Genomic DNA, 10430 nt, shown 5'->3' on the forward strand with positions numbered 1-10430 from the left:
TGACGGCTATGAAAATACATATGCTCTCATACATAACGGACGGAAGAAAATCCTTCATCCAATGAAAGAAGTCCCTCCAATGAAGAAGTCAGATGAGAATGCACAACCAAAAAAGGTACTTACTATGTGTCAATTTGAAAATGAGAGCAAGGAAACTAAAGTTATTTTTGCTTTAATGGCTCGGAAAGTGGAAGAATTTAAAGAACGAGATAAGGAATATCCAGCAAACGTACGTAAAATCCTTGATGACTTTTATGACTTGTGGCCTGCAGAGTTACCTAATCAACTCCCTCCTATGCATGACGTACAACATGCCATTGATTTGATTCCCGGTGCATCATTACCAAATTTACCAGCCTACAGAATGAATCCAACAGAGCATGCTGAATTGAAAAGGCAAGTTGATGAATTACTTACCAAAGGCTTTATTCGTGAAAGCCTAAGTCCTTGTGGAGTTCCTGCCCTACTAACACCAAAGAAGGATGGATCATGGCGGATGTGTGTGGATAGTCGTGCAATCAACAAAATCACAATCAAGTATCGATTTCCAATTCCAAGACTTGATGACATGCTAGATATGATGGTTGGATCAGTAATCTTCTCAAAGATTGATCTAAGAAGTGGATATCATCAAATACGTATTAGACCAGGAAATGAATGGAAGACATCTTTCAAAACTAAGGATGGATTGTATGAGTGGTTAGTCATGCCGTTTGGACTAACCAATGCTCCAAGTACCTTCATGCAGATTATGACGCATGTATTAAAACCTTTTATTGGACGGTTTGTTGTTGTCTATTTTGATGATATTCTTATCTATAGTCGATCTTGTGAAGATCATGAGGAACACTCGAAGCAAGTAATGCGCACTCTTAGGGCTGAAAAATTTTACATTAATTTGAAAAAATGTACTTTCATGAGCCCTAGTATTGTATTTCTTGGCTTTGTTGTGTCTTCTAAGGGTATTAAAACAGATCTAAAGAAGATAAAAGCTATTGTTGATTGGCCAGTACCAACAAATATCCATGAGGTGCGAAGCTTCCATGGAATGGCTACATTCTATCGACGATTTATTCAAAATTTCAGCTCCATTATGGCCCCAATTACTGAATGCATGAAACCTGGTTTATTTATTTGGACCAAGGCGGCCAACAAGGCATTTGAAAAAATCAAATCCAAGATGGTGAACCTTCTTAGCCCATGTCCTGAGATCGAGTATGTTCTTGATGATCAACTTGTGTCTACTCGACAAGGTGGATACCAAAAATTTTTGGTAAAATGGCGAGGCAAACCACACTCTGAGAATACATGGAGTACGACAACGGATTTTCAGAAGCTTAACCTCGATCTTTATGAGTTGTATCAAGCATCTAACTCGTCGAAGCCGAGTTCTTTCAAGTCGGGGAGAATTGATGGGGGAAAGCCTTTTAAAGTTTATTCAATGAAGAAAGGGAAGACCTAAGTAAATTTTAAGTAGGATTAATATTAATTAGAATTGAATTGAGATTGGTATTTGTTGGAGTCTAATTAGGATTAGCTAGTTGAGTTATAATATAATTAGAATTTGAGTCATAATAGGTTATTAGAGTCCTAGTAGACTTTGGATTTCTTAAAGAAGCCTATAAATAGACTAATCAATGTAAATCAAAGGAATGAATTTGATGAATAATATTATAATTTCTTTCATTGCAAGGTTGCAACCCTCAATGGTGAGATTCCATTGATTTTCTTCTAGGTGAGACTCCTAAAAAGCCTTAGTGAGACTCTAAAGTTTTTTCCATCTTTTCTTCATTGTTTCTTCTTTCTCTCTATTTTTTATCTTATAATTTTCTCTACCATAAAGTTTATTCCTTGTTCCTCTCCTTACATCCTAAAAATAAAACCCGCGGGTATGAGAATTTATCATACCTGCCTCGCCCTGCCTCGTTTAATTTTTTAAATGGGACGAGAATGAGAATTGTTTTGAATAAACGGGACGGGGTTGGGATGGGGGCGACCCGTCCCGAACCCACCCCGTTGCCATCCCTAGTCATCCATATAGACAAGAAAGTAAATATGACATTATTGTTGCAATTGTAAATAAAAAGAGATGGATTTTCTCAATGAAAGACAAGGGAGACTTGCATTATTTTCTTGGCATCGAAGTTGTCTCCATGCCTCAAGGGTTACTACTCATCATAGATATGTACGGGTGTAAACCCTAAAATTTGTCATAATTTTATTTTTGCATTAATTTTGACCATAATTTTATTCTTAAATTTTAAATCTCAATTACATATGATATTTTTGACTTACTCACTATTTAATTCTTAATTTTTATTATTTTTATGTTGTTTTATTTTATTTTATTATTACTATTTTTTTTCTTCCTTTTCTTTATTTTCTCTCTCCTCTCTCTTCCACCTACCCCCATTCCCCGCCATACCCCCCTCTCTCAGTCACTTCCAAATTCTCTCTCCTCTCACTTTCCTTTTTCTTTTGGATTTTTGATTCCTGGGAAAAAAGGGCCAAGCAGATTTTTTTTTTTTTGTTTTTTTTTCTGTCTCACTTTCTTTGCCTGCCAACACACAGCCGATGGCCGGTCCCATTTTTTTCTTCCATCTTTTTTCTTAGCCCCAACACCACTCTCCACTGCCACATGACCACACTCCCTCCCACTCTTCACCCTAGCCTTTTCTTTTTTATTTATTTATTTATTTTATTCTTCCATGCCACTTCCCATCTCTCCATCGCCATTGTCGATGGCGTAACACCAGAGCCATTTCCAACGCCCCTCCATCCCTTTTTTTCTCCCATTTTTTTTTTATTGTCTTCATTTTTTTTGTTATTTTATTTTGTTTTTGTTTTTCAAAAAGCCATCAACCCTTATCGCCGTCGGCGAAACCACCAGTCAGTAGCCATCAACGAGCCACTATCCGCCGATGATCCCCTCTTCTTTTCTCTCATTCCCTCACTTTCCCATCACACTCATTTTTCATTATTATTATTATTATTATTATTATTATTATTATTCAATATTTGATTTTAATAGTAATTATTGTTTGTGATATTTGAATTATTGAATTAATATGAAATTTTTGAACTTTGTTAATTAATATAGAATTTAGGTTAATTTGTTGTTGGTAAATTAATATGAAATTTAGAATAATTTATTGTTGGTGAATTAATTTGAAATTTGTTAATTTGGCTTTGATTAGTTGATAATTTATATGGTTGTACTCAATTGAATTATTTAATTTAGATATGATATAATATTATGATATATTTTGGACGTGGGTTTGCATATTAAATTGAGTTGATTTTGGTTGTGAATTTAGGTTTGTATATTAAATTAGGATTGGATTATGAGATATTAAATTTAAGCCTAGTAGAATTTATTTTAATTTATCTAATTTTAGGTTTGGTTGATTGTGTTTGTATTTTGGTTATTAATTTGGATATTTTGGGTTAAGACCTATAGTAATTTAAGCTCATTTTAATTGACGAAATTTATTAGACTAATTTGAAATTTGAATTTGGGTTTAAATATTTGTTTGAGATTTTGTACTTGTATGGATATTTACTTTGGGTTATTTTTGTTTTTGCATAGACTCATTCTGTAATTTTGTTGGTTGAATACAAATTTATGACATATGAAGTATAGAATTTCATGAGAGAAAGTGAGACTTGAAAAGCTGTAAATAGAGCATTGAACTTGTTGTAAGCTTATTTGGGTACACATTTTATTATCTTCTTTTATTTTATTTTAATTTTATTGGTTTCTATAAATATTTATTTGTATATATTTATTGAGTGTGTACAGAATTGAATATCAAACAAATCAGAAATTTTGTTTAAATAAGAGGAATAATTCAGTAAACATGTTTTAATAAAATAATAATTTAAAAATATTCTTTCTTAATAAAAGAAAGTTTTTTTTATTAATAAAAATTCATAAAAATGCTTTTATAAAAATCTAAAAAAATTATTTTAATAGAATTTGAAAATTTGTTTTTAATAATGATTGTCCAAAAATTTCTTTGTTAAATAAAAAATGTCCAAAAATTGTTTTGTAAATAAAGGTGTCCCAAAAATTAATTTTTAATTAAAAATTCTTTTGCAAATAAAGTTATATTTTTTTAAAATAATTTGTATAAGTCACCTTGGTGGTGATGTTATCTCTTAGTTCACAAGCAAATGTCTGTTGCTCAATCTTCCACAGAGTTTGTATATCAAGCCCTTGCTTGCACAGTTGCCGAAGTCCTTTGGTTCAAATCTCTTTTGGGTGAACTTAGTCTTCAACTCCCTAAGACACTTATTATAAATTGTGACAACATTCGTGCTACCTACCTTTTTATCGATTTTTTTTCACTCAAAAATGAAATACATTACTATCAACTTTCACTTTGTGTGTGATCATGTTATCAATAGGAATCTCATCATACCATATATCTCTACCAAAGATCAACTTGCAAATGCTTTGACTAAGCCTTTGAGTCGACAACTCTTTCTTCGGATTCGATCCAAGATTGGTGTCTCTAATGGGAGCACCATCTTGCAGCGGAGTAATAGTGTAGAATCTCGTTCCTACAATCTTGCAGCTTCACATCCTGATATTCAAGCCTCACAAACTCAACCAAAATCTCTAAATGGATGAAATTTCTGTTGTAATCAATGACTAATTACATGGGTCAACTATAAATCATTCGGCCATAATTTATGATATCATTTTTGTAATTTTCTGTGCATAATATTTACTCTGTATTTATATAGTGTCATGACCGTAAATGAACACAAGCTTTCTCATCAGTATTATTTTTTTCAATGTATGACTTTATTGTTTGTTTTATATGGAAATGACAGAAATCTAGAAGCACTCACTCTTGCCTCAATTTTCAACAATGGCGGACACAAATCTTACGAAAACGACAAGTAAAAGAAAATAGATTGAAACAGCTAAGCCATGACATCTGTTTCTCGGCCCCAAGACTAATCAGGCTGGTTATGAAAAGTCGTTTATAACCCATTCAGCCACTAGTATAATCACACCACCGCACAGCCCTCATAACATCAATATTTCTCTCTTTGCAGTGACTGGTAGTTAGTGATGAAACAAACTGAGCTTGTCTTCATCCCACTTCCGATCATTGGCCACCTTTCACCTACAGTGGAGATGGCAAAGCTGCTTACTCAGCGAGACCCCCGATTCTCAATCACGATCTTCATCATGAAGTTTCCGTTTGGGTCCATTGATAGTATGACCACGGACTCTGATTCCATACGTTTCGTCACACTTCCTCCTGTAGAGTTCAGCTCCGGAGCGACGACGCCTGGTCCCTTCATGTCTGAATTCATCAAAGCTCAGACACTACTCGTCAGAGACGCAGTCCACGAGCTCACTCGCTCCAACTCGGTTCGGCTCGCTGGGTTCGTTATTGACGCGCTCTGCACCCACATGATTGATGTGGCCGATGAGTTTGGGGTGCCTTCCTATCTCTTCTCCACTTCCAGCGCCGCTTCTCTTGGCTTCCTGTTGCATCTTCAGTTCCTCCATGATTATGAGGGCTTGAATCTTGATGAGTTCAAGAACCCGGATGCTGAGTTGCAGGTTCCGAGTTATGCTAACTCGGTTCCAGGTAAGGTCTTCCCTCCTATGATTTTTTACAAGGAACTCGGTGGGGCTCCGGGGTATATGTATCATATGAGGAGATTAAGACAAGCCAAGGGTGTTATGGTAAATACATTTATTGATCTTGAATCACATGCTATTCAATCATTTTCTGGGAGTAAAATACCGCCGGTGTATCCCGTTGGACCCAGTCTCAACACCCAAATGGGATATGGTGGGGATCAACAAGATGCTAGTGCCATCATGAGCTGGCTTGATGATCAGCCTCCATCGTCAGTTGTTTTCCTTTGCTTCGGGAGCATAGGAAGCTTTGGTGCGGATCAGATCAAGGAGATAGCATATGGGTTAGAGCGCAGTGGGCATCGCTTCTTGTGGTCCCTTCGCCAAGCTCCCCCAAACGGTAAAATGGCATTTCCAAGGGACTACGAAAATATTGAGGAAGTTCTACCGGAAGGGTTTTTACCGCGGACGGCTGGAATTGGAAAGATGATTGGATGGGCCCCACAAGTAGCGGTTTTAGCTCACTCAGCTGTTGGAGGATTTGTTTCTCATTGTGGATGGAATTCTTTGCTAGAAAGCATATGGAATGGTGTTCCAGTAGCCACATGGCCAATGTATGCGGAACAACAAATCAATGCATTTCAAATGGTGAAAGATTTACGATTAGCAGTAGAAATTAAAATGGATTATGATAAGGATAACAGCTATATTGTAAATGCTCATGAGATTGAAAACGGATTAAAGAAATTGATGAGCATTAATAGTGAAGTGAGGAAGAAAATGAATGAAATGCAACAAATAAGTAGAAGAGTTATGATAGATGGTGGATCCTCGCACTCTTTTTTAGGTCATTTTATTGAAAACGTAATGACTAATATTCCATAACCTAATGCATCGTATCGTTATTTTATCATATGTTTTTATTTCAATGCTGGTGTAATTTCTTTGATTTCGAAATCTATAAGAAAGTTTGTTCTCGTTTTATCATTTAGTGAAAAAAGTTTAAAATGACATAAATTTAATCTTATGCAGACGTTAGTTGTTCATGAATGCACAATTGATAATCTTCCGTGTAGGGAGTTAAGTTAATAATAAAATAAACAATATAATTTACAATCAACAAAGCTATTAAAATTGTTTTATTAAGGTCAATAGTAATAGTACCATTGAGAATTTGATGGTCCAATTTGAGTTTGGACTCCTAAAAGTCTATTTTATTATAGTAAGTACTAGAATTTGTTCAATTGGGTCCCTATTAAGGTTGGAAAGAGAAATGTTCAAGATGATCATTAATTTTGTAACATACATAATTAAGTAATAATTAATAGGAAATGACTTTTTCAAGACCTATTAAATTAAAATTCAAATTCAAAAAAAAAAAAAAAAAGTTAGGTGAATAAACAAAATAATAACTTTTATATAAATAAAAAAATTATTAAAAAAAAATGAGGAGTTCACGTGCTTTCAAAAATTCCATGTAATAAAAATGCTTTTAACTTCAAAATTTTAATCTATTGTTTTTTTGAAGGGAAATTTTTCTTATTTATATAAGAATTTTTAGTAATTTTTTAGTTTAATTATGTAGGACATGGACCTTAAGCAAACTCTTCGGGTCATATTATTTTATTATTTTTCCCCGTTATGTTTCCTTTTCAAATAGGAGTTGACATAAGTACCCTTCTCTACATACACTATGAAGTGATCGGACTGCCCTCAATTGTCATCAAAATTTCATGTATTTACCTCATGTAGCATCCAATTCTTCACATCCTCATGTGTGACATTCGACAAGTTTTTCAACACCTACATCATACACTATAACACCCCAAATTAATTTTTAAGGTTAGAAATGCAAATTAGAAATACAATAAATAAATAAATAAATAATTTTAATAAGAGTAGAAAGTTCTTTTTGTATTTAAAAACCCTATAAAATATATTTTTCTTGTCATCTCTTTACATAAACTCTTTGTGCATAGAGATAAGAGAAATTAAGAAACGCGGGACTGAAGATTTAGGGATTTAAGGTTTGAAGATCAGTTTTTTGGTTAATATTTTTAACCTTAAGCTTAGCATTTTATATTCATTAATTAATTTTGAATATTTAAAAAAAAATTGAAAGATCTCAATATAGATTAGGGTTTGTTATTTAATTTTTTTTTTTTTAGATAAAAAAGATTGGAAATTTATGAACATAGGTAGATTTATTGATGAAGAATAACATGTCCCTAATTTAGTACTATAAGAAAGTCAGCTATGAAGGACATATCGTTCCCTCTCACAAGTAAGTTATTCACATAGACAAGAAAGTAAATGGTGACATTGTTGCAATTGTAAATAAAAAGAGAGGGATCTTCTCAGTGAGACATGGGAGACTTGCACTATTTTCATGGCATCGAAGCTCTCTCCATGCCTCAAGGGTTACTACTCACTCATCATAAATATATATGGGATCTTCTCACTTGCACCAAACTAGATGGTGCCAAGGAGGTTATTATACAACTCTCTACACCTACCTCCTTTACTCTTCATGATAGCTTGCCCATTTCATGCACTGGTCAACAAGTAAGTGTCTACTTCGCTATCTTAAGCACACTATCCATCATGGTATTCTCCTTAAGTGTCATCAACCTTTGGCTCTAACGACCTTTTTTTTATGTTGACTAGGCTGGCAAGAGGGATGACAGGACATCTACTACTACATATATTGTCTACCTTGGTGGTAAAGTTATCTCTTGGTGCTCTTGCAAGCAAAAGTCTGTTGTTCAATCTTCTGTGGAGGTTGAATATCATGTCCTTGCTTGCATAGCAATAGAATTCCTTTGGCTCAAATCTCTTTTGGGTGAACTTAGCCTTCAACTCTCTAAGACACCTATTATAAATTGTGACAACTTTGGTGCTACCTACATTTCTATCAATTCTATTTTTCACTAAAAAAATGAAGCACATTGCTATCAACTTTCACTTTATGCGCGATCATGTTATCAGTGGGAATCTCATCGTATCATATATATACCTACTAAAGATCAATTTGCAAATGCTTTGACTAAGGTGGTGTTTGTTTTTTTGGCTTTTTGCTGAAAACCATTTAGTTTTAGAATTTAGGTTGTTTGTTTTTTTACTTTTTCATGACTTATTATAAACTTTTTACTAAATAGAAAAAGCCAAAATATGTGGCTTTTTCTAAATAGAAAAAATAACACAATAGTTTTTCTTTACTTTTTAATACTTAATAGAAATAAAATACTACAAAAACAAACAACTTAATATTTAATACTATTAAGTATTAAGGTTCTATTTAGAATTAAGTAAAAAAACAAACACCACCTTTTGAGTTGACAACTCTTTCTTCAGCTTTCGAGCAAAGATTGGTGTCTTTTATGGGAGCACCATCTTGCAATGGCATAATAGTGCAAAATCCCATCCTTACTATCTTTCATATTCACATCCCAATATTCAAGCCTCACTAGCTCAGTCACAATCTCTAAATGGATGAAATTCTGCAATAATCAATGACTAATTACATGGGTCAATTATAAATCATTCAGGCATAATTTATGGTATCATTTTTGTAATTTTTTGTGCATAATATTCTTACTATGTATTTATATATATAGTGTATTGATTGTAAATGAATACAAGCTTTCTAATAAGTATTATTTTTTTCTGTTAGCCCCAAATGTATGACTTTATTGTTTGTTTTATATGAAAATGACAGAAATCTAGAACCACTCACTCTTGCCTCAATCTTCAACAAAGGCCACGACAAAAGTAAAAGAAAATAGATTGAACCAACTAAGCCATGACATCAGTTTCTCGACCTCCAAGACTGTTAGGCGTGTTATGAAAAGTCGTTGCAGTGACTGCTAGTTAGTGATGAAACAAACTGAGCTTGTCTTCATCCCATTTTCCAATCGTTGGCCACCTTTCGCCTACAGTGGAGATTGCAAAGTTGCTTACTCAGTGAGACCCCCGATTCTCAATCACGATCTTCATCATGAAATTTCCGTTTGGATCCATTGATAGTATGACCACGGACTCTGATTCCATACGTTTCATCACACTTCTCCCTATAGAGATCAACTCTGGAGCGATGCCGTCTGTTCCATTCATCTCTGAATTCCTCAAAGCTCAAATACTACTCGTCAGAGACGCAGTCCACTAGCTCACTCGCTCCAACTCGGTTCGGCTTGCTGGGTTCGTTATTGACATGCTCTGTACCCACATGATTGGAAAGGTGATTAGGCTCCACAAGTAGCGATTTTAGCCCACTCAGCTATTGGAGGATTTGTTTCTCATTGTAGATGGAATTCTCTCCTAGAAAGCATATGGTATGGTGTTCATGTAGCCACATGACCAATGTACGTGGAACAACAAATCAACGCATTTCAAATGTACAATTGATCATCTTCGTGTAGGGAGTTAAAATAAATAATAAAGTAAACAATATTATTAATAATCAACAAAGCTACTAAAATTGTTTTATTAAGGTGAGAGTAATAATACCATTGGGAATTTGACCATCCAATTTGAGTTTGTACTCCTAAAAGTCTATTTTATTATAGTGAGTACTAGAATTTGTTCACTTGGGTCTAGGGATGGCAACGGGGCAGGTTTTTTTTTTGTACCCACCCCGCCCCGCCCCACCCCTATCCTAATAGGATGGGGTTTAAATTTAATAAACGGGTTTGGAACGGGCATGAGATTTTTTTTAAACCCGTGGCGGGTTCGGGTATTGCCCCGCCCCGCCCCGCCCCGCCCTGCCCTAATTATATATAAAATTAATTTTAAAATTTAATTTAATTTAAATTTTAAAATTAAT

General features: G+C 34.3%; 1 protein-coding gene across 1 annotated transcript; it reads left to right on the plus strand.

Annotated features, from left to right (window-relative positions):
• Positions 1 to 5047: 5047 nt before the first annotated feature.
• On the plus strand, positions 5048 to 6595 carry LOC117926146 (anthocyanidin 3-O-glucosyltransferase 2-like). Its single transcript, XM_034845226.1, has one exon. It carries the CDS (start codon positions 5087 to 5089, stop codon positions 6491 to 6493), a length of 1407 nt encoding a protein of 468 aa, XP_034701117.1. The 5' UTR covers positions 5048 to 5086; the 3' UTR covers positions 6494 to 6595.
• Positions 6596 to 10430: the final 3835 nt, after the last annotated feature.

Source organism: Vitis riparia, chromosome 12 (assembly GCF_004353265.1).
Source record: "Vitis riparia cultivar Riparia Gloire de Montpellier isolate 1030 chromosome 12, EGFV_Vit.rip_1.0, whole genome shotgun sequence".
NCBI classification, from domain to species: Eukaryota; Viridiplantae; Streptophyta; class Magnoliopsida; order Vitales; family Vitaceae; genus Vitis; species Vitis riparia.

Bases quoted from the DNA above. Each gene is read 5' to 3' on its own strand.
- LOC117926146 (XM_034845226.1), top strand. From the start codon at position 5,087: ATGAAACAAACTGAGCTTGTCTTCATCCCACTTCCGATCATTGGCCAC.